Source organism: Carassius auratus, chromosome 3 (genome assembly GCF_003368295.1).
Source record: "Carassius auratus strain Wakin chromosome 3, ASM336829v1, whole genome shotgun sequence".
Classification (NCBI taxonomy): Eukaryota; Metazoa; Chordata; class Actinopteri; order Cypriniformes; family Cyprinidae; genus Carassius; species Carassius auratus.
The window spans coordinates 11,724,893-11,750,627 of record NC_039245.1 but is presented as its reverse complement, the minus strand read 5'-3'; the positions used below and the strand labels follow the sequence as shown (position 1 = coordinate 11,750,627).

Sequence of the window (25,735 nt, the reverse complement as noted above, 5' to 3'; positions counted from 1 at the left end):
AAATCCGAAATGACATAATTTGCTTTTTCAGTTCATGTCCAAATACGTTTATCTGCTTATTTTTTAATCAAAATTATTTTAAAAATACACTAAAATACAGTAATAAACTTACTGCATTATGTGTTTATAAAAATAATAAAATATATTTTGAGCTATCATAAGCTATTCTCAGATTTTTAAAACAGGTACGTGGGACAACAAGCACTCGCTGTGGAATAATCCTATATCAGCAATAAATGTGACACGTTCATCTCTAAGTACATATGACTGCACATGCCATAAGTCTGTTATTTCAATATGCATGCTCCAAAAACTGGATAATGTCCATTGTAGTGCATCATGGGATACTTACACCAGCCTATACAGATAAACATCCATTTCCTCAGTTTGTCGGTGGAGTATGTCAGTACTATGGCTGTGTGCAGATAGCAGCCCTCTCCAAACATCCAGAAGAAGTTGGTCACATGGAAATAATTATATGCTGCTGTGACCAGCCTGCACCAGATCTGAGAGCAATGACAGAAAGAGAAATCCAGTTAGGTGTTTAGAAACTGTTCTAAAGGATGTGCGCTTGAGGAGATCAGCATGCTACTTCTTGTTAGCATTCTTTAAAACTCATTTATTTTAATAACTTTATGAAAAAAAAAAAAAAAGCTTGTGTGTGTGTTTGTGTGTGTGTGTGTGGAGGGGCAACTCTTTCTGATTGAAGCCGAGTTCAAACACCAAGCAGGGAATAAAACCATTTTACTCCAAGGGAAGGGACATTACAGATGGGTAGATTGGGACAGCGGGTCTGAAACAAGGCATTGGGATGGAACAGATTTAGATTAAAGTAAGATGAAAGCCAGTGGGTTATGGCTTCTCATGACTGGAATATCAGAAACACAATACCTCTTAGGACATAATGCAGAGGGTCAGTGTCAAAATGAAAGCCCCATTTCTGAAAATGAAATCTTTAATCTTTTGGCAGATCAAAAGTAGTTTGATCAGATTTAGTCAATTTAATAGGCTATTTTATAATTTTGGATTTTTTGAAGTTAAGAAAACAGTGCAAACACTGAACTGAATGCAACATTTGTAACACGTTCGATTAGGAAACACGTTAGCACATTAGCTAATTTGCTGTTTATTAATTGTTAATAAGGTAGTTAAATTTATGCATTGGGGTAGGATTAGGGGATCATAAATATGGTCATGCAGAATAAGGCATTAATATGTGCCTTATTAACACTAATAAACAGCTAATATGCTAGGCACGCTAATAAGCAACTATTAATAGTGAGAAATGTTCCTTAAAATAAAGTGTTACCAAACATTTCAATTTTGCAGCATCTGATTTTACTCCTTTCGCTCCTTTGTTTTTGGCTATATTTCATCACTGGGCCCTGTCAAGTTGTTGTCTCTCGAGAAGATAAAAAATCTGTTACTTTTGGCACAATATTGAAGATTACAGCGGTGAGTTATTACTAAAGTGGGAATTCAAGTGTCACAGAAATATTATAAACTTTCAAGCCTCTGAGTTCTCTTAAAATACATTAGAGAAAGCGAAATCTCAGGCTAACTCTTATCTCTGTATGCCATACTGTACGAGCTTGAGAAACTACTGAAGGTTCATTTTTTCCCCAGCATTAATCAGTGAGCTAATAGTCCATAGCCCATTACATGTATTCTGTGCTAATGATTTTGTTTCAACATGTGAAATAGCGGGGTGAAATGAAAAGCTACTTCAGTCATAAAAATCCTCTGGCTCTCAGATGTACTTCTGAAGAATTTTACAATCGACTTCTATAATAGCCCCCCTGGTGTGACAGGAATTTAAGACCATGCAGAGATTAGAAGCTTCTGTAGGATCTTTATTGCTAATTTTACAGTTACTTACTGAACAATGTCTTTCATCAGCAGTCACTGTGTAAATTCTCCACAAAGTGACACTTTTCACATTAAATGTGTCATTCATAAAAACTCAGGGATGAGCTGGTTGCTCTGACATGTAAGCCATTTCTAAACAGATGCATCCTGTGGTACAGAATAAAAAAGACATAATGCAAAGCTCAGCCTTGTTAATTAAAGCGGATTGAGTCAAGATCCTCTTTGTATAAACCATGAACTATAATTGAAAGGATTCAAAACAAATGCATCCATGACATCGCATTTTTACACAATTTCTTTCATATTTAAACAGCCTCCGGCTTTCCATTCTGTCCAAGAATGCTCATTTTATTTCATCTAGTCACGTCGACAGAAGGCATTTGTCCACAAATCATTTCTTATCACTTTTAAACATCTTAAAGAAGTTTTCTTTGTATGGAAACTAGGAAATTTATGCCACTGCTGTCTGCACAAAGACCTGGAGGAATCCTTAATAACCACTTCTGCCTTAAAACCCCTTGCAACTTTTCGCATCCTTTTTTAGGTTTCTCTTTTGAGGAGTTTAGAGGTAGAACTAATGTGCTGCCGTTCCAAATCTTAACATGAAGAGCCAATTAAGTCAGCCCTTGCATAATATACAGATGAAAAGGTACAAATTATGCTTTGACAAATACAAGATACGTATCAAGGACAAACACTGCGTAATCAAACTCTAATACTTTCTGAAAAGCCATGTACATCGTAAAGTATGAGGCTGAATTTGGATGTAGATGGAAAAGCCCCTTGGGACTGATATTGACGTGGAGGTAGATAAATTAATTGCTTGGCTCAGTTGATTAAGCAAGCACAGAAATGTGGAGGGTAATTAATTCTTGGGGAAGCATATGGATGGTGACTCAGGGGCCGAGCTGGTAACATTCCCTCCCAAAACACCCACCAACGCACATGTAGTGCCAACAACACCATACACTCTGAAACTAGTTCGATTGTCATCTCTGTTCGAGTGCAGAAACAGAGACACAGAAGTCAGGGACAGTTTTTGAATGCAATTAAACAGACTGTTCACCCAAAAATGAAAATTTGCTTAAAAAAAAAATACTCACCTTCATAATGATAATTTTCCGAAAGTAACCCACACCACTCCAGTCCATCAATTCATATACTGTGAAGTGAAAAGCTGCATGTTTGTAAGATACAAATCCAAAATAAAGGTGTTTTCACTTTAATCCATAACACTACCTCCAGTAAATAAGTCAATCCCCTGTATTCCCCCTACATCAAAATCCACCTAAATGCATTGTTTTTGTGAATCTGTTTTTTTTGTATCTGTGCACATATCTCTCCTGTTTCAGACAAGATGACTTGTTGCACTGGAGAAATGTTTATTATGGATTAATGAAACATTTTGAAGTAAAACAATTAATAATGGGTTTGTTTTTTAAAAAACATGCCTCTTTCACTTCACAGTATGTTGACTGATGGACTGGAGTGTGATGTTTTTATCAGCCGTTTGGACTCTCATTCTGACAGCACCCATTCACTGTTGGTGAGCATGTGATGTAATGCTACGTTTTTCCAAATTTTTTCTGATAAAGAGCCAAATTCAACTTGGTTGAGTAAATTTTCATTTTTGAATGAACTATTCCTTTAATAAACTTTTTGTTTGTCTGCATTGTGTGGCAAAAAAAAGAGAGAAAATAACAGTGGGGCGAAAAGCGCAAAATAGTTTAAATGAACAATTGTTGGAACAAAAGAGAGGGTGTGCACATATTGTGAGAAATAACAACGGATTATGTGAGAACTGTTTGTGTATTTTGAAAGAAAATTAATATGAGTAAGAAGAGAATATTTGTCTGCATATGTGATTACTCACCACATTACTCTCATGCACCTCTGGGTTCATGGTGAGCTGCACCACGAACCAGGTGGCATTTCGCAGGATAAATGCTGTAATCAGGTTCCAGTGGATGATATTTCTCAGACACCGAATACTCCTGAGAATGGACAGGAAGGGAAGATGAAGGAAACGAAAGATGGAAGGGAAGAAAAAGTGAAGATGTTAGATAAAATACACTCTTCCTATCAAGGCTTGTTGTTGTCTTTTTAACAGGATGACTTCATGTTGTTTTATTGGTTGATCCATTGTGCTGTTGAGTTTTCTTAGCATGCGGTCCCATCAGAGCACGTTAGGTTTATCTTTAAATGGCACACCGACTGTGTGAAGAGGTAAACTGATTAAAAATGTGGTCAAATTAGTTTGATTATATGCCTATTATTAATTATAATAAAATAAATAAAATAAAAACTTCAAGGGACAGTTCACTTAAAAGTGAAAATTCTCATTCTCATTTATTCACCCTCATGTCATTCCAAACCTGTATGATTTTCTTCTGTGGAGCACAAAATAAGATAAAAAAACAAAAAACAAAAAAAACCCTGCTTTTTTTATGTTCCACAGATAAAGAATACAGGTAAGGTGATATGAACTGTCTTTTTTGGGTGAACTATCCCTTCAAGAACCACTTTGAAAAGCTACATTCCAACATTTCACCATTTTACAACAGGTTTCCTGGTTCTGAAGGCTTTAGGACACAGAATAAGCTGCTCTCATAAGCACCACGCTAAACTGGCAGTCAGACGGGTGTCAATTTGAAGCAGGTCAAGAAGTTGAGGGTTGCACTTGGCTTTAAGACTGACTGCCCAGGCTTTGCCTTAATAGAAATCACAGCTGTACATTAGCATAAATAAAAATGGCTGAAGAATATTTAGTGCAAATTATTAACTGTCCTTATGTTGTATATTCTTATGTGTTCTGCTACATACTGTAAGAACAACATCAAGATGCATTTCTCTACAAGCTTCTAATTTTACCAAAACATTTGCTTAAACATTTTATAACTGGCTTGTTTTGTTCTACTGCTGCCTTGCAAGTGAGTGAGAATTTGTTATTGTATGACCTTTATTTGGCCTCAGGACTGTTTATATGTGACATCTATCAGGGGCGTCATGCTGCTATTTTTTATAAGGAGACTTCAATACCAGTGCAGGCTCAACGTTGCACCACTGGCAAGATAAAACAATAAAGCAAGGAAAAAGAACAAGCACTTTTTAATAGATAAGGGTAAGATGCGCTGTTCTTGATTAGCATGAAAGAAGAACAGGGTTCAAAAAATGTTCAGAAATAAATAAATCAAAATCACATCTAGACTCTGAACTTGACAGTCAGTGATCCTCGTACATTTTTATTCTTTCACAGTGTGTTGCAAATTACCCTCTTTTTCTGCTTTTCTCTCTCAAACTCTTAACTTAGGGCATAATTAACAGTAGTGTGACTCAAAGGTCAACTTGCCTTTGGTCTCAATCTCAGGCTGGAGGCTGGAGCTGGTATTTACAACTGACCAAAGTGACCCCCAAATCAAAGTAATCATCCGAACTTCCCAAATAAGAAGAATAAAAGATTAACTCACAGAAGATGATTATAAGTAAACTCTTAGGGGAGTTTCTCAGTGTCACAAGCAAACATTAACAGGGTCAAAAACCAACAGCAAATGTCAATAACATAATTAATCTTCTAAGAATCATGTAGCAGCCAAAAACGAGAAGAAAACATCATTAAATAACTCTATTTTTAAGAATGCACTTCAGTCTCACTGGAGAGGACAGACAGGTTGATGCAGTCATCTCCATAATGATCCAATGAGACACATTTATAGATCATAAACACAATGCTCTGATGGTCTCCATGCATGTTTAAGATGTGTTATGGTAGATGAAATGTACCCTGAAACATGAGGATTTATTTCTCATCTACCTCCCTGAAAACGTTTACCTGTTAAGGGAGCTTTATGACTTTATGCTGTGATATATTTAGATTTCTAAAAACAAAAAAATCGAACAATCTGGAATGTTTTTTTTTTTTTTGTTTTGTTTTTTTGGTAAATGTCAAAATAATGCATTTCACATTCACCTCAGATCCATGAGCACTTGCACAGGCAAACACACAAATCCTATAAACACACAGTTAGCAGCTGCCTCAGTCATGCATTTATGTCATCTGAGCAGGAAACTGCTAGTTCGGGGAAATTCATTTATTGCAAAGGATGCAAGAAAACGGAATTATGACATTGCTTAGCACCAAAGCTTTCGTATCTCTGCCTGTGCATCTCATTAGCAGATCAAACTTAAAAAGAAAACAACACCAGCATTAGAAGGCGAAACCTTTTTTTAAAAATTCCTTACAAAAAGGCAAAAGAAGTTTTTAATTATGCTTTCGTTTGCAGTAATATGCTTGAATTACAGATGGCCTGGATATAATCTGTTTTTCTTGCCTTTTTCAATGGTGATATTAGGGGGAATCTGCAGAATGGATTTAAATAGAGCTGCAAGAATCTCTTGTTGTCTCAATTACTGTAGTCAGTGTCAGTTCTGTTACTGTAAAACTCTGTTACCAAGTTAGAGAAACAGTGCTGACAGTATGTAACAGAACTGCCAGTCATGTATGCATGTGTGTGTTTCTCGGTGTATAACTGCCACTTCTGTTATTTGTCAACACTATTTCTCTACCTTGTTAACAGAGTTTGACAGCAACAGAGTTGAAACTGACTAATTGAAAAATTGTTATGGCCTGTTACATCTTGTGATTCATGATTCATTATTAAAATAATTACAAATATAACAAGTCTCTCTCACACACTCTTTACCCAAACCAGATCCTTTACTCGAGCCAAACCACATTTCTCAGCTGGAAGCTCCACCTCAAATAATTATTTTAACTGTTTGTCAGATTGTACAGCAAGATCAAAGTACTGAAACATTTAGTTTGAGAACGGATATAAATAAACTCCCGCCTATAAAACGATCTGTGATAAACACGGTGGGGAGAAAGCCGTCTGACATCTGCAAGATAGATGGATTGATTGTGAAAATGATGAGGCACGCCATCTTCTGAATGGTACTCGCCAGTTTCAGAGACTTAGGAAGAAGAGATGATGTGTCTAAATGCAAAGTGTAAAGTGCACGGCGCAGGTGCACTCAGGGCATGTCTAAATCCACTTTTGCTATTTTAACGATGGAAAAATGGTTGTCCCTATTCTCTTAATGAGTAATGGGTGTTTTTTGGGCGTAACGTGCAATAAACCAATCAGAGTCTCATCTTCCATTCCCTTTAAGAGCCAGTTAAGCTCGATTAAATTCTCTCATCAGTACCTTTTGTTTGCTCCCCTACAAATTCTCTGTTTTCCCTAAGTCTGTGTCCATTCTCGTTTATGTTATGTTGGCTTTTGTGAAAGTCAGTATTGAATTTCCAGTGTCTTCTTCACTCTAACAACTATAACAATTATGAATTGTCATTAATTTAAATAAATCAGCATATCATGTGATTAGTTAAAAAAAAAAGTTTATCAACTGAAAGCACCAATTAAAATATGTAAATGACTAGAACAATTTTTTTTTATCTTTGCGTGCCTTTCAAAAATAGTCATAGCTACTGTAAGCACTGCATTTCAGGGGGTTATGCCACAAGTCTGTATTGAAATTAATTTCCCTCCTCAGTTAACTGACTAATATTTCTAGTGTGATGGATAAATACAGAAAAAACAATGGGAGTGAGGATGACTTCTCTTGAAAAAGGACAGCTGTGAGGCCAGTGTCGTCCTTGTGAAAACACAAGCTCTGGGCGTTTATGTGGTTCCCTGACCTCGTTCACACAACACTCTGAGCAGCTGCCTCTGACATTACTTTCTCATTAGTTATGGATGGTACACCCATAAATCTGCACACACAAACTGTACACACACACACAAACAAACTGGCAGTGATAGATGTGGCTGTATGCAGATGTGGCTGTACTCTCTGATAATTAAATCCTGTTAACGTGGTGTATTGTTAGAGATGTTTCTCGTAGGATGTGATTTCCCACACTGGCAACTGACAAATTTGACTCTTACTGCTATTCTCTCATTAATTTCACCCCCTGCAGTTTTCAGCTGCTTTATGTGAGAGAACTGATTATTGTTTTTGTGTGTTTCAACATACTATGTTTGTGTGTAGAAATATATGCTGCTGTTTTTCTTTGAAAAACAATAAAATTGTTTTTTAATTAACACTGCTTTTTTCAAAACTGAAGCACCAAAAAAGAAAGAAAGAAAAAGTTTCATGCTGAATAAAATGCAATAAAAACATTAAAGTATTGTACATATATATGGCAACCAAAACTCATTCTTTATAAACCTGTCTGTGGCGCATTTGTATAAAAAAAAAAAAAAAAAAAATAAAAAACAAAAAAAACACCTTAGGCCCTACCCTAAAGGGGGCCGCACACCGGATGAGAAGCTCAGCACCTAGTGGATTTACCAGGTCACAACCGTCCCAACACTCTTCAGGTAATTAAAATAATGGAGTAGCAGGCCCCAAAAGACAAAAACCTAATCAAGGACGTAGGGAAATTATAAAGAATTATATGCAACCAACCATAGATTATTCAAAGACAACAGGAGGAAGTCCTAAACTTGGAGGAAGATCGAGTTTGTCATTGGTTTTTCAGGTAAGAATGTCTAATTTTCGAAGTAAATTTCGGTATTTCTGTAAAATTTTCAGTGACAGTCCTTAGAAACATTAAGAAATAAGCATACCTATTGTAACGGAGACAGTGGTGTGCCAACTGCTACAAGGTGTTCAAGCAGTGGCGGCACCCCTGCTCTGGATGTACCGGCCCATGGAGGCGTGAAAAAAATGAAAAAAATGAAGTGAAGTCAAAAAGTTGGTGTTTATTCCATAATGTGAAAAACAAAGATTTTCCAAAAGAATGCAAATGATATTTACAGTGTAACTCAAAAAGTAATAAAAAAAAAAAAAAAAAAAAAAAAAAAAACTGTACAAAGTTTAAATGTACAAACAAAACTTTTGGCTATGTCAATAATTTGACCCAAAAATCAAGAAAGCAAATTCTCCAACTCACTCTATGAGTTTACCTTACCAGACTGAGAGAAACACTTAAAAAGAATAAGCCCCTCCCACTAGGACTAAACCATTAAATAATTGATGGTAACAAATAAGTTCAAGAAAGACTAAACAATTAAATAGCGACTTATTGTAACTAATTGTAACAAAGGCATAACTATTAGAACTAAAAAATATGCAGAAATATACAACAATTTCAAACAACACAAACTAAATTCATTATTATGGTTTACCAAAGCATCAAACAAACACCAATCTCCCCCTCCGGCATGAGACCAATTAAGTGTGCCTTCTATTGGCGGGAAACAGGTATTTAAAAATGGTGGCAATGTGGTGCCCGGGTTTCTTCTGTTTTTTATGAGAAAATGTTTCAGTACGTAAGTATGACTGTTTACTTTATGTAAGTCGATGATTAAAAACAATTAACATTTAACATGCCAAACGGTCTGTTTGTATTCTTAACAATACACAAATTAACATAATAAAATTATTGACTCACAAAGTGTTAACCTAAACAAAAATGGTGAGAACATGATCAACACTTAAACAATACACAATCAATTACACACACACACATACCTGGTGTTAACTGGTGTTACATTGCGCAAAACATTGTGTCGTTGTATGAAAAGTCTATGCCTGCCTAGTGTGTTGTGCTCTAAGTCCAGTGCCACAGTCTCTAGTCACAGTGTCCCACTGAGACACCTATATAATTTTTTTTCAGCTTCTTTGTTTTTATTGATCAAACAAATCAGTATTAGTAGCTACAGCATTAGAAATGTTGAAATTGATAATAATAATACAAAACGATTGATGAATGGCAATCTAGAATGCTAGTGATAATCTAGACTAAATTATAACACAGATTATCATCAATTTAATGTTCAAAACTTGAATAATATATTTAAAATAATAATAATAAATTAATTAAAACTCATCATCTTGCTGCTCACAATGTGATTCGATATTGAGCTCCAGCGTACAGAATGTGCGCGTCCGGTGTGTGATACCTCGAGTTGTCCTACACGTGGCGCGGTTCTTTTAATTTGACTTGTGTTTCATAAGACTCATTCAAGAATGCAAGTGCAATGCTATACCAAGTGAGCTATCGAGAAAGTTTCAAAAAAGCCATATGGAAAAGTGTAATGCAAACATTAATATGATTTAGTTTACAATTGGTGCACTGTTGTGTTTGTCTAACACAAATTAGAGTCGAGACAATGATGGCAAGTCTTCCTTTCTTTTTACTGTGCAGTATCAGAATGAACAACTTTGTGAACACTTGTTTCTTTCTTCTCTTTATGAACAATTGACTGGCCAACCAAAATATAACCCTGAGCTAATCTAGAGTGGCAAGCAGTGCTTATTCCTGAGTTCACATTCTACTCAATACACTACACTTCCTCCCCCCCTAGATAAGAAAATCTTAACAAACAATAGTTCTCTTTTAACAAAAACTTTGTTTTTTTTTCAAAAGGAACAAACTTATACTACTGTATGACTATAATGTCCACTCCAGGTTCCTTATTATAAATCCAGACGGTTTGGTGGTTTCCGGACACGGGTAGGGTAACGTTTCTCTTCACAAGTTGGAGTTAGTGCTTGTGGCACGTCACTGGAAGATACAGTGCCATCTTGAAGTGCTGTTGTATCACTTCCACTGGAAACAGTATCGGTAGTGGTGAATGGAACACTCGAAGGAACACTTTCCAGAGAAACATTGGATCTTCTCAACTGATCAATGTGTCGTCTCCAGATAGTGTCTGGTGCAATCTCAACTGTATATGAGAGTGGTCCTGTTCTTTCTTTGACCTTTGCAGGTGTCCATTTGTGATCTCCTCTGTAGTTCCTAGCAAGCACACACTCTCCAATTTCCAACTCTCTTGTTTTTTCCCCTCCTTGTGATTGCTTTATCTGTCTGTCATGTATGGTCCTCCTCAGATTAGGTTTCAACAAATCCAGCCTTGAACGTAAGGGTCTACCAAGGAACAACATGGCAGGTGTTCGATTTGTGGTGGCATGAGTTGCATTTCGATATGCAAACAAGAAATTGTGTAGCTTCTGGTTCAGTGTGATCTTTTCACATGTCATGGCCCGTAGTGCATTCTTCAAGCTCTGCACAAATCTCTCAGCTAAGCCATTTGTAGCTGGGTGGTAGGGCGCTGAGGTCACATGTTTGATTCCATTGTTCTTTAAGAAGATCTGGAACTCCTCAGATATAAACTGGGGACCATTGTCACTCACCAGCTGTTCTGGTACACCAGTCCTTGCAAAAAGCTCTCTCAGAACAGTCACAGTTTGACCAGAGGTTGTGGAGGTCATACTGAACACTTCTGGCCACTTTGAACATGCATCGACCACAACCAAGAATGTGGTGCCCATGAAAGGACCCGCAAAGTCAACATGAATCCTTTGCCATGGTAATGCAGGCCACTCCCAAGGATGTAGTGGTGCAGTCTTCGGCATCTTTTGCACATGTTGACATCCTGTACAATGCATAGCGAGCTGCTCGATCTGCTGGTCTATTCCAGGCCACCATACGAAACTCCTAGCAAGTGACTTCATCTTTACCACTCCTAGATGCCCAACATGCAGCTCCTCCAACACTTGATTTCGCAACTTAGGAGGTACAACAACCCTTAATCCCCACATGATGCAACCACCATCCAGAGTCAGTTCATCACGGCGCTGATAAAAGTGTGTGAAACAAATTTTCTGCTCTGCATTCCAGCCAGACTGTACAGCTGAATATACCTGAGACAATCCAGGATCTCTCCTGGTTTCTCTCCGAATCATTTCGTCAGTAACAGGAGAACTCTCAAGCTGAGCAATTGTAAAAACGTCCAAAGGTGTGCTTACGTTCTCTGTCTTTGAATCACACCCATCCAATGGTAGACGTGATAGTCCATCAGCATTAGCGTGTCTATGTGTTCTTTTGAATTCAATCTGGTATCTATGTCCTCCAAGAAACAATGCCCACCTTTGCATCCGTGCTGCTGCTGTCAGTGGAACCCCTTTCTGAGGACTGAAGATGGAAACCAACGGCTGATGGTCTGTAACCAAGGTAAAGTTGTTTCCATACAGATATTGATTGAATCGTTTTACACCCCATACCAGGCTCAAAGCTTCCCTATCAATCTGCGCATAGTTCTTCTCTGCCGCACTGAGGGAGCGTGATGCGAAAGCTATGGGGCGCTCCGTTCCATCACCCATCACATGCGATAGCACCGCCCCAATGCCGTATGGTGAGGCGTCGCATGCCAACTTTAGTGGCTTGCCTGGGTCATAGTGAGTCAGAACTGTATCTGACATCACTAGTTTCTTTGCTTCCTGAAAAGCTTGCCTACATTGCTTTGTCCACATCCATTTCTTTCCTGTTTGCAACAGGGCATTTAGAGGATGGAGAACAGTCGCCAGATTTGGCAAAAACCTGTTGTAGTAATTGACAAATCCAAGGAAAGACCTCAATTGTGAGACATCTTGCGGTTCTGGAGCCTCTGCAACAGCTCTTAGCTTGTCTTGACACTTGTGCAGACCATTCACATCAATTTTGTGTCCACAATACGTGATGGTTTTCTTGAAAAACTCACACTTGTCCCGTCTTGCATGCAGTCCATACTCTTCCAATTTCTTTAAAACCCGAGCTAAATTCTCCAAGTGACTACTTTCACTATCACCTGTGACAATGATGTCATCGAGGTAGCATTGGGTACCAGGACAACCCTGAAGTACCTGATCCATAGCTCTTTGCCACAAAGCCGGTGCTGAGGCGACGCCAAAAACAAGCCTGTTATAGCGATACAAGCCCTTGAGAGTATTTATAGTCAAGAACACTTTTGAGTCCTCCTCCATTTCCATCTGTAAATATGCTTCCGCCAAGTCTATTTTACTGAAGAGCTGTCCACCTGCAAGTGTAGCAAAAATATCCTCTATTCTTGGTAGTGGATATTGTTCTACCTGCAGTTCAGGGTTGATTGAGACCTTAAAATCCCCGCAAAGTCTAACAGTTCCATCTTTCTTGGCAACAGGAACAACTGGAGTTGCCCAGGGACTCCAGTCAACCTTTGAAAGTATTCCTTCAGCTTCCAACCGATCCAGCTCATTTTCCACTTTTTGGCGAATAGCATAGGGAACAGGCCGTGCCTTGTGAAACTTGGGAACTGCATTCTCATTCAGGGTTATCTTTCCTTTTATATGCTTCAGAGTTCCTATTCCAGACTGAAACACAGCTACAGCCCCATCCAGCACTTTTTCCAGTTTCAATTGAGTGCACGTCGATGTAGGAACTGTGATTTGCAGACTTTTTATGGATTTCCAGTCCAGCTGCAATTTCCTCAACCAGTCACGTCCCCAAAGTGCTGGTCCCTCTGTACGTACTATGTACAGATCTAATTCACTCTGTTGATCATTGTACTTCACAGTCACGGGCATCACCCCTAGAGGGATTATGGGCTCACCAGTATATGTTTTCAGATTAACAGGCGATGGCTTTAATTTAGTCGTTTTGAAATATTTTTCAAACTCGTACTGTGACATTACTGATACAGCGGAGCCTGTATCCAGTTCCATCCTGATTTTCTGTCCATTCACTTGAGGTGTAAGCCAGATTGCTTGTTTTAAGTCACTTTTGAGACTGTAGATTTCTAAATTGGCCAACCCTGTGTCACTTTCTTCATCTGAGTTTTGGGCGACAATATGGACATTCCTACTTTTCTTTTGCTGAACCTTGTACTGTTTCTCTTTCTCAATATATGGTACATCCGACCGACATGCTCTTTGTATGTGTCCAACTTTGTTGCATTTTCTGCAAATTTCAGTTTTGAATCTGCACTGATTTGCTTTGTGTCCACCCCTGTCACAACGGTAACACAGTTCAACTTTTTGCATTATTCTTTTAGGTTTAACTGCAGTGGTCACCTTGTTTACAGACATTTTTACTCCTGATCTCAGCTCTACGGCGTCTCTGGCAGCCGTTTCCATGGCGACAGCAATTTCAACTGCACGTTTAAATGTTAGATCTGCCTCCGTGAGCAATCTCTTCTGTATACTCTCCTGTGAAATGCCACAGACTAGACGATCTCTCAGCGCGTCATTTAATCCATCCCCAAACTGACAGTGTTCTGACAATTTCTTTAATTCAGCTACATAAACAGCGATTGACTCTCCGTCATTCTGATTCCGTTTATGAAATCTGAACCGTTCTGCAATGAGCAGCGGTTTTGGCGCTAGGTGCTCTTGCAATGTCTTCACAATGTTGTCGAAACTAAGATCAGCAGGCTTATTGGGAGCAGTGAGGCTTCTCAGCAAAGCATAAGCTTTCCCTCCTATCGCACTCAACAGCACTGACACCCGTTTTTCATCATCAATGTCATTAGCTTTGAAATACTGCTCGATTCGTTCACAGTACAAAGTCCAATCATCCGTGGCACTTTCAAATGGATCAATCTTTCCGATATATCCTGCCATCTTTCTTCATTTACTTACTATTTTGCGCTGAATCTATCCCTCATCGCCGTGAGACTTGAGTTTTTTTTTTTTTTTTTTTTATCCTCGTCGCCAACTGTTGTGTTTGTCTAACACAAATTAGAGTCGAGACAATGATGGCAAGTCTTCCTTTCTTTTTACTGTGCAGTATCAGAATGAACAACTTTGTGAACACTTGTTTCTTTCTTCTCTTTATGAAATTGACTGGCCAACCAAAATATAACCCTGAGTTAATCTAGAGTGGCAAGCAGTGCTTATTCCTGAGTTCACATTCTACTCAATACACTACAGTGCACTACGGTAAAAGTAAGAACGTTTTTAAAAAATGATAATAATAAAGCAAAACTATAATTAAAGGGGGGTGAAATGCTCGTTTTCACTCAATATCCTGTTAATCTTGAGTACCTATAGAGTAGTACTGCGTCCTTCATAACTCCAAAAAGTTTTTTTGCCGGAAAAACACGACCGACTGGAGGCGTGACGTGTGGGCGGAGCTAAAGAATCACGAGCGCGAGTAGGCTTTTGCGTTGAGAGCGTTTGGAAGCTGTGGCACCGTGAGGAAAAAACCAAGCAAAACAAACCATGGGTAACAGTCAGATTCAGCGTATATTTATGATCCAGAATCACATGCCGAGGCTGAAACTGAATGAGAGCAGCAGCAGCAACGACTCGCTCCGAGCGGGGCTCGAACCCGGGTCTCCGGCATGGGAGGGGACGCACTAACAAGGAGGAAGAGATGTTTTAAGCAGTTTTACTCACCACCTGCGGTTCCAACAAGAAATAAACGATACGCAAATCCGTCGTCAAACTGGGCCATGTTTGTAAAACAAGCATCTTCGAAATGCAGGGAACAAACACAAACACTTGCACAACTCCGTTGATGCTCTGTAAAAATAAACTCCATCCACTGGTCCCTTAATGCTGTTTTTTTTTTTTTTGGTAATCTGTGCAGGGTTTTCTTGCCCTGGCAACCAAAAATACACTTCTTTTGACATTTTGCGACGCTCTCGCTCTGATCAGTCAATGTCTGTTGTGCTCTCAGTGCTCTGCTATACGGGAGCACGCGCTCTTCTGGCAGACGTGCCCTTAGGACCCATATAAGGAAATTCCGCTCCATCTAACGTCATACAGAGCCATACTCGAAAAAAACTTTCCGAAACTTGTGACAAACCGGAAGGAGTATTTTTGGAACAGAAATACTCCTTCTAACGTACAACTTAATTTTTGAAACTTTGTCCATGTTTAGCATGGGAATCCAACTCTTTAACAGTGTAAAAAACTCAGTATGCATGAAATAGCATTTCACCCCCCCTTTAACTGATATTCTTATCTGAAACTTTTTTGTAGAGATGTCGCATCAATGCATCGTACCACAATTGAGGGTTTCATGCATGTATCATAACCGAATGCGACATGCCAGTTTGAATATGTGAAATGACTAAATTACATTTCAGTCTGTTCCTTACACAGACTTCAGTAGTCTAAAACAATAGCACACAAGTTACATGACTATTTTATTCTTTTATGTTTTGTCCTTTAGGAAGCTTAAAAAATGTAAGAACTGTTGTGTTGTATATCAAAGCGCTGCATAAAACCTCTCCTTTTGTAATCCATGGAGAAAATAAAAGCATAAAGGTCTGAAACAATATGGTGGTGAGTAAATGATGACTGAATATTCCTTTTTGTGTAAACTATTCAATACAACTCCCTGAAGCTCAATGACATTTGCAGCAAGTGACTCTTACCTCCCAATGACCTCCTCCAGAAGACGTTCACATGGATGTCCACTGTGACTCTACTGAAGTGCACTGTGATTGACCCTGTTTCCCATCCCACATCAGTGCCCCAAACGAGCCTCTAAATCCCTGTGAGTCACACAGGAAAAGGGCGCATATGCAATACCGATCCAGCCCACTATGTAATAGCATATTTGTGTGCGACTCATTTAGCATGCGCAGATGTATGAAAGACATAAATTATTCATCATTAAAAACAAAGCAGCAGAAAATCCATCTCTGATCTAAGAAGAAAAACAGTGTTATAGCAGATAAAGGACACAGTTCCTTGTGGATCGATGAGCACAAGCAAACAAAGATGATGAGGTTTGGGACGTAAGACTAGGAAAAATGGCTTCCGCTTCTCATAATAAATAAAGTGCACACAAATTAAGTGACCAAACATTTACCAAAAAAAAAAAAAAAAGGCAGAGAAACAATTTCATTAAGAAATTGCTACTAAATTTTACAAACAATTGCAAAGAACCAGCAAGTAACAATCTGAAATCTGAAGAAAAAAAAAAACGAAAGTGTTTTTTTGTTTGTTTGTTTTTTGACAATGTACAACAATAAACTTTATTACAACAATGTTACTGATTTAAATAAATATTTGTGTGTTTGTGTTTATGCAGAAAAATAATCATGTTGCCACTGCAAATTTTAACAATTATTTTAGGATTTATTTCCAATTCTAGTTCAAATGTAAATTTCAGGTCTACTGAAAGTCAGTCTCTGGACTAATTAATATTGAACAGTAATTGGTATATATATATATATATATATATATATATATATATATATATATATATATATATATACACACACATACATACACACACACACACACACACACACACACACACACATACACCAATTACTGTTCAATATTAAATCTGTCTTCCTGTCTACCCCCTTGTCATATTGTATGCATGTGTATGGACATTTTGATAGCTAATTTCGCTGGTACTTGTGACTAGTGCAAATAAAGGTCTATTACTACTACTACTACTACTAATACTATGCCTTATTTAAATAAACAGTAAATGGTGTAAAACTGGGCCACTGCTGCCTTCTTTTCTCAAAGGGTTACATATTGTACGTGAGGATATGATCATGGGCAAAAGAGCATGAAGAAATTGTCAGTTTTGTATATAAGACAATCTGTAGAATTATTTTAAACAGCTAAAGATCCCTATAAAATCTTAAAAAAAAAAAAAAAAGTAAAAAGTTATCATCGTTTTAATTGTCCACTATTTTACTTACTAGAATAAAAAATAATCATTGCACTGACATGTCCATTATGCCACACACACACAAAAATTTTGGTACATTCATACCTTGCACAAACTAATACTTTTTTTTACTCAATTATTTAAAAACAGGAACATTTTATAATTAGATCAATAAAGCATTAGTTCCTTTAAAAGCAGCACATCCTTTAAGGAATAAAATTGTGGCAATTACAGTACCTCAAAACAGCAGGTCTGCACATCTCTAACTGACACTCAGATCACACACAGGGCACTAGTACTCATGTTGCCAACCATCAGCATGGTAGCTGAGGGTGGGGGTCAGGGAGGCACTGTTGGTGCTGACAGGCTGGCAGTGCTGGTCACAAGTGGCCATAAGTTCTCGCCAGTGGAAACCTGGGGGTATGCCTGCTCCAGCACTCATGAAACAAACAATTAATACAGAACTAATCCTATTCATGTTGCATAATAATGATTTAATTTAAATTCAAAACTGCATTAGCTAATCTGAACTGCAATATGACCTAAGGTACAGTTTAACAAAAATAATGATACTATTCAATACATTTATATCACAGACACAGTATTGACAGATCACAATAAATTACAATATACAGTATATATATATATATATATATAGTCTCGGTTACATATGTAACCCTCGTTCCCTGAAGGAGGGAACACAGACATTACGTCAGAAAGAGACTGACAAATGGGATCTCGCCCAAGAGCCCAATCACCTTCGAGTGGTTACAAAACTAGCCAATGGTACACAGAGGAACTTGGTCTCAAGAAACTCCGCCCCACAGGACAGGTAAATAAGGAGCAGCGCAAGCAACTCACACTGAAGTATTCGCTGAGGAGCCGAGCAGCAAGCGGATTGACACTGAGCAGGTCCTTACTGGCCCGAAGGGATGAGTACCCGGGAGGACACTGGCTCTACATGGAGATTATAAAATCTTGCAAATGCGCCATGTGCCAGCGCCCAGGATGATGCTACACTCCTAGTTGAGTGAGCTCTCACCCCTAAGGGACATGGCAGGTCTTGAGCTAGATAAGCCAGGACAATAGCATCCACTATCCAGTGGGATAACCTCTGCTTGGAGACAACCTTTCCCTTCTACTGGCCTCTGTAACAAACAAAGAGTTGGTCTGAGGTCCTAAGGCACTGAGTTCTGTCCACGTAAGTGCGAAGCGCAAGTACTGGACAGACCAGTGCTAGGGCTGGGTCTTCCTCCTCCAGGGGCAGCTTTGCAAGTTCACCACCTGATCTCTAAAGGGAGTGGTGGGAACTTTGGGCACATATCCAGGCCGGGGTCTCAAGATAACGTGAGAGTTGGCCGGCCCAAATTCCAGGTGCGCTTCATCAACTGAAAATGCCTGCAGGTCCCCGACTCTCTTCACCGAAGCCAAAGCCATCAGGAGCATAGTTTTCAAAGATAGAAACTTTACCTCTACTGAGAGCAAAGGTTTGAAGGGAGCTCTCTGCAGTGCCGACAGAACCTCTGCAAGGTCCCAAGAGGAAACCTGCTGAGGGCGAGGTAGATTGAGCCTCCTGGCCCCTCTCAGGAACCTGACGATCAGATCATGCTTCCCAAGAGACTCTGACGCAGCATGCCCGTTGCACATGGCACCCCAGCCCATGGCAGAGGCACCACAACATGTCTGGACACAGGTTCTAGGGGAATGCCCGCCCATAGAAATGAGAGGTCAAACCATGGGGTGAAGGTTTGACCATGCCCATCTCGGGACTCGGTCGTCAATGGATTCGAAAATGCCTTTGGGCATTAGCATCTTGAACAGAAGTGTGTGAAGAGCTCAGTTCAAGGCACGCAAGTCCAGGATTGGCCATAACCCACCCGTTTCCGTGCGTACTATTAAGTAGGGGCTGTAAAAGCTGGACTTCATGTTAGCTGGAGGGACCAGCTTTTTTGGGCCCTTTGTCAGCAGGGTCGCGACCTCCGCGTGCATGACAGGAGCATCCTTGCCCACCATCATTGCGCAAACACCCCAAAACCTGGGGGTAATTCGGGCGAACTGAATCGCGTATCCGAGCCTGATCGTTCGGATGAGCCAGCGGGATGGCCTTGGGACGGGACGCTCTAGCCAGGCTCACAGAAACCAATCCAGCAGGGTCAAGAGAACTACAGGCATACCCACGGTGGGGCAGCGAGGTGGAGCAGACAACACCGGCATGGGAGGCATGGCGTCCCTTAGTGGGGGCGAACTGCGATAACTTGTCTGACTCCAAGTGGCAAAGAGGCCATGAGAAGGCAATGTGTTCTCGAGCCGGCTCTGCATGGAAATGCAAGGGGAGAGGAGAACAAGAGCGGCAAGGAAGCACATCGCCTCTTGGGACCCGGAGGTAGAGGAAACAGCTCGGGATGGGGTGGAGGATTCCACTCAAACCCGATGCTCTCAGCTTCCCGGGAAAGGTGAGGGGGGTGTGGCCCGAGGAGGCTGGCTCGTCGGGGAAGCCCACACGGTAAAACTCAGATCACCCTAGCCTCCAGCAGAAGAAGCCCTCTTACAAGAAGAGGAGCTAGAACGGGGTGTGGCAGAGGAGACTCTATACCTTTTAAGATAATCAAGTCTTGATCTTAACGCCGAGATGGTCATGTCTCCGCAATGAGAACATGAGTCATCCACAAACGCAGTCGCAGTGTGCTGAAAGCCCAGACACGTGACACAGTGATCATGGCCGTCACGAGGAGCGATATATCGACCGCACCAAGAAACATACATGCGAAATGACATCTTTAAAAGGATGAAAACTCAGCCCGTTCTATTTTAGCTCAATAGAAATAACTCTTTTAGTGGTGTTGAAGTGCTCAGGGGAATGCGGGGAGCTGCTGCAGGAAACCGAGGCGAACCGCTGAATTGCACCGTCACACCAACACCAGTTGATTTGTTTGTAACACTCCGGTGAAGCAGCAAACGGTGTGCTTGGCTCTTACAATTTATGTGTATGTAAAGTAAAGGGGGATGGTACTTATGTGTGTTTCAAAAAATTTTGTGAAACTTTTTTTTTAAAAATATATTTATTTATTTATTAAAAAATGTATTATATACATGTATATCCTAAAAAAGTGGGTTGCAGCTTGTTGACCAGGGGAAAATGTGGGTCTCATGGCCAAACCAGTTGAGAACCACTGATGTTAGTTATATACATAAAATGTCAAGTAAGGGATATTGTACATCCAGTCAGTTGTTATCACAGAATATATATATATGTTTTTTTGTGTTTTATTTGTGTGTGTGTATGCACACTGGTGTCCTCGTAGGTCCAGGAAGGGTGGGTTGAGGGACTCCTGCGCCACCATAGACGTGAGCCACAACCCAAACGAGAACTGCACCCGTTTACATGGATGACGGGCCAGGATGCTGGGCCGTCCATCCCCTGCAAGTGCCGCCGTCAAACAAGCAGGATGCGGACTCTGCCCCTTACCTGGACCCTTCCTCCATGAACACTGCCCGACCCACATGAACCATGCAGCACGACGAGCACACATGATCCCCCATTTATTTTGGACACTCTCCCCCTTTGGCCACGTTTATCCCCTCCTTTGTATTTTCTGTTTATAAAAGCCTCTCCCAGGCCTGACTCCATGCCCACTGTGTCTGTCGTTGGCTCCTCTCATGCCTATATATATATATATATATATATAAGCTGTTTTTAAGTTAATATGAGTGAAGTACAATTTAAATACATAATCAACTATTTTTGTCAAGTATCAACATATTCTATATTCAATAGAATATTTAAAACTATAATCTTATAAAAATGTACGCAATTGTAGCTGCAGTGTAGATGCATGCATGCACATACGTAAGGTAAGGAAAGTTGCCTTTAGAGCAATAATTTTACTATATTTCAATATTTTATTATACTCACTCTCATTCTCAGAGAGTAATTTCTTTATTATTTTGAATACTAAAGAAGATACTTTGAAGAATGTTGTTAACCAAACAGTTGCTTGTAGCCAATGACTTCCACAGTATTTTTTTTCCCTTCATACTATGAATGTGACTACCAGCAACTGTTTGGTTAGCCACATTCTTCAAAGTATCTTCTTTTGTATTCAGTGGAAAAAAGAAAAAAAACATGGAACAACATAAGGGTGAGTAAATGATGACAGAATTTACATTTTTGAGTGAACTATCCAGTCAATCTATGATTTAATTTCTGTCATTGTTTGTAGCTTTGATATTATTTTGCAGTTTTTATCCTGGCTTCACTGAATCCTGTAAAGTGTCCACCTTTCTGTTGTTTTAGTAAATACCACACTAATAATACATTTAAAAATTACATTCTCCTCCTTCTAAAATCTGAGTGCAAAAATCAGTTGTGAATCTCTACTCATAAAATCTGTATGGTTTTTATGCAACACTTCCTTTCACACGCCTCTTACTTCTGAGTCTCTGCATGGGTCTTGCAGTCTTCCGGTGCCTGCTCACAACTGCATGTGTTTTAGTTATTAGCATTCCCACTGCCTGCGCTAATAGGAGTGCGTTACCACAGCTGTCTATTTAAGTCCCCCCCTCATCACTCACTTCTCATTGATCCACTGCACCAAGCCTTTTCTGCTAAGGATGTGTCCTTTCAAGAATAATCACCCGCTCAGAGTAGGCTCCACAATCACAATCCTCTGCAGCTAATGTTGAGAGGGGTCACAGGCAAAAGATCTGAGTGATGCAATTTTAGGCCATTAATAAACTGCAGGGAGCTTAAGCAGGCCGCTCTCTTTGCAGGAGCTCAGTGCTAACAAGCTTGCAGCACCAGAGGAACTAACATCTTAGAGCGTCCCTGAGCACAAATGCTGTGCAGATGTACTGGTAACATCCAGTGCTGGGTCCCAGTAAGAACGACCTGTCCATCTACTCACACAGTACAGTGGGGGGCTGGCGAAGTGCCATTGCCTCATACAGTGGCCATGTGCGCCAAGGTCTGCTGACTCTATCACCCTGCTGACTCTCATTGCGTAAGCATGCACAGAAATAGAAGAGCAGAGGTCCTCCTCATCTAGTCCTGCTTAAAGGAAGAATAAGTTTACTTCTGACTTTTTCGAGAGTCACTTAGTTATCACATCTCTAAAGCACTATTCAGTAGTTTTATAGTAGTGTATACACACACACACACACACACACACACAAATACCAATCAAAAGATTGGGGTCATTAACAGGGCTACTATTGTTAACTAAAACTAAAATTATATAAAAAATAAATGATTAAAAACCACCTATTTTAACTTGCTGCCTTAAATTTGGTTGGGCAAGTAATTTCAACATAAATTACATCAAACTAAAAAAAAATTAGTTGAATCTCATAACACTCATAAGAATAGTTCCTCTTGGTAAGACTAGTTCCCTTTTTGACGTTCACTCCTATGTGTGTTGGGGTCATCCTTGAGAGCCTAAATCACCTCTTGTGAATATCAGAAAAGGCTAATTAAATTGGCGTGCAGAATGTTCATGCGAGGCCATGCCCATATAGATGGGTATATAAGGCTGGCCATGTGCAAGCTCTACTTCGGAGCAATTCAACTCATCTCATATGAGAAGCAAACTTTTCCGATCATCTCAAATTACCACTATATTATTCGGCACATTCAGTGGTCTCTCTTGTGCTGCAAAGACAAGTGTGAGGCAGTTCCCATGGATGCTTGGCAGATGTTAAGAGTGAAATTTCCATTTTTAAAGAGTACATTTAGTTTAAAAGAGCATCACACAGCGGTTCGCATCTTTTCAAAGATGCCATTCCATCCATGTTCTTCTGGTTGTGGGGAATTTTTCTCTTCCTCCGATGACCAGGATTGCTGCATTCTGAAATTGGGCCATGCTCACACAGATTACATTTTTGTTGGTGGATCATGTTCTCATTGCCAGAATATGACCATCAGAAAGTTGCGGTCGTGGCTTTCGTATGTCTTTTCAAGGAAGAGATTGAGAGCTTTAATTTATTCAGGTGATGGCAAAGCTGAATTTTCAAGCAGCTATTGCTCCAGTATCACATGTTCCTTAATTAATAATTTTTTTCTTATTATTATAAATGCTGAAAATGTGCATTTTTATATTTTGTGTGGAAACTATGAATTCATGGGGGGGGGGGGGGTCGTTTTGTTAATTCTTTGATAAATAGAAAGTTGAAAAAATAGGTTTATGTAAAAAAATAAAAAAATGTCTTAACTGTCAATTAAATGTCAAACTAAATAGATACAATGAAGAATATATAAAACAATGTTAAGATGGGAAGTTAACTGGCAAAAAAAGTCCTTAAAGAACATGCACCTGGCAAAAAAATAAAAATAAATAAATAAAATTTATGCTTACAGTACTTGACAAAGGTCAAAACAAAATATGACAAGCTTTGTGAAACAATAATAAACCACAATCGCTGTCATTCCAATACAGGATTACAGCTCTCAGACGACCATAATTGCTCAATGATTTTAACTGAGGATGTTTGATGGAAAACACCATTTCAATTCTGACAGGATTAAAATCAAAAAACACATTTGTGAAACACAAAGTTACAAGACCTCCTCAGGGAAAAGATCTGTGCAAAAAGCCTTCATCTACATAAACATCAACTGTTAAAAAGCGCATCCCACTAATGTGGCAGTTTTAACATAGCAAAACATGTTTTTTTTTTTCATTCGTTTTGCCAGGGGACATCTAATGAACAATTGTTTAACAAAATTTAGCAGGACATATTCTAGTTTGTGGATTTGTTTGTTTGAAACAATGAATTATTATTCAATTTAGTTAGACACACATAATCAAAGCCACTATGGAGCTTTCAAAGATAAATATATGCACTATTTTCCTTAGAAAAGTACTTTTTAGAGATAAAAAGATTTTCCTTGTGGGATAAAGTGCCTCAGGTTTTCACTTTGCATTTATTGTGGTTTATTTTGAGGCATTATATGTAGAGAAACACAATGGTGTTTACTGTCATTCTGTTTCTCTGTATTTCCTCCTGTCTCTGCCCTGAGGGGACATGTAAGAAGGTTTATGTGTCACACAGGACAGGAAGGTTCTCCCAGTCTAGCCTTTTGTCAAGAAACCGGATGTAAAAAGCTAGCTGCCAACAGCGGCTTGTCACTGTTATGTTGACCTGAGCTGTTGCGGGTGAGCCCTTCAATGGTGCCACCCACGGCAGCTTTGCTCTCCTTTCATACATGATGCCTTCTGCTTTTTGTTCTCATTCTGTGAATGACAGAGGAGCCAGGTTAAACTTGGTTGACAGGTGAGCACTGATATAGAATACAAGGCCATTTCTAAAATTACGTGAGAGGTTACAGAGTTCTGTAATCTTAGTGACAGTGCAGAATAAATCTAAATATATAAATTTAAATAGTGAATATTTAGTTATAATTCGCAAAATAAAACTGTAAATAAAAATATATATGAATAAATCCTTAATATTGTAAATTGGAAAATATGTATTGTCTACAAACCTATACAATTACATCTTTATTATCAGGCATGTCAATAGAATTTATTTTATTTTATGAAAACATTATGCCTATACATCCTGTATACCGGTATCAATGAAGATATCGCACTATATTAATTATTTTAAGTTCATCTTGCTAATCTAAACTAAAATTGGTATTTTATCTACTTTAAAAAGGCTGGTGTTACCAATAGGTCCTCATGGTGATAGTGTAAATCTTTTCTACACAATATCATCGGAAAATAAATACAATAATTAATATAGTACAATGCCTGCACTGAGACATGTACAGGATACATAGACATACTGGGTCTCATTCATGAAACACGAGCAGAACAAATTTTTGTGTAAATCGCGTGTAAAGTGGTTCTGGCGTAAATTTTCGGATTCATTAAAACGTTTGTATTTTCCAAATGTTAATTGGTACGAAATAAATCTACACCTGCTCCCAGCCACGCGTAAATAGTGCGTTTAACGTCTGAACGTTTTGCTCATTAATACGGCTGCATTTTAATTCATAATCGGGTACATATTTACACAGCATTTTGAAAAAAATATTATAGCTATATAGTAATTACATACGGTTTTTCTTTTAACTTCTGGGACTGTTCGATTAACAGATGAAACTCTATTAACATCGTCTGTAATATGCTGCCAAGCTTCCTTTTTTTAGGACCTGATACGCCACTATGTACGCTTGAAAATAAAACGTGGCGTTTTGAATGAACTTCTGATAATAAAACTTCAATTTCTGCAGATGAGAAATTTTAATTTTCATTCGCTTTTTGAAAAGACGTGTTGGAATCATTCGTTTGGTGTCATAATATGATGCTCATATATAGTTGTCAGTCGGATTTGATGGGAGGGATTTATGGTAATTGAGAATTTATCATTTACGACTGATTGGAATTCATTAACACACACACACATTTCACTATC

The 25,735-nt window shown here is 39.0% G+C and overlaps 1 protein-coding gene across 1 annotated transcript in view; it reads right to left on the bottom strand.

The window, feature by feature from the left end:
• The window catches only part of LOC113048113 (corticotropin-releasing factor receptor 1), a 135,593-nt gene that overhangs the window by 12,175 nt on the left and 97,683 nt on the right, over positions 1 to 25,735 (bottom strand). The window contains exons 7-8 of the mRNA XM_026209659.1: positions 3,743 to 3,863; positions 353 to 506 (exon numbers count right to left, since the gene is read on the bottom strand). Of these exons, the coding sequence (XP_026065444.1) occupies positions 353 to 506; positions 3,743 to 3,863 (275 nt within the window). The remainder of the gene's footprint in view (positions 1 to 352; positions 507 to 3,742; positions 3,864 to 25,735) is intronic.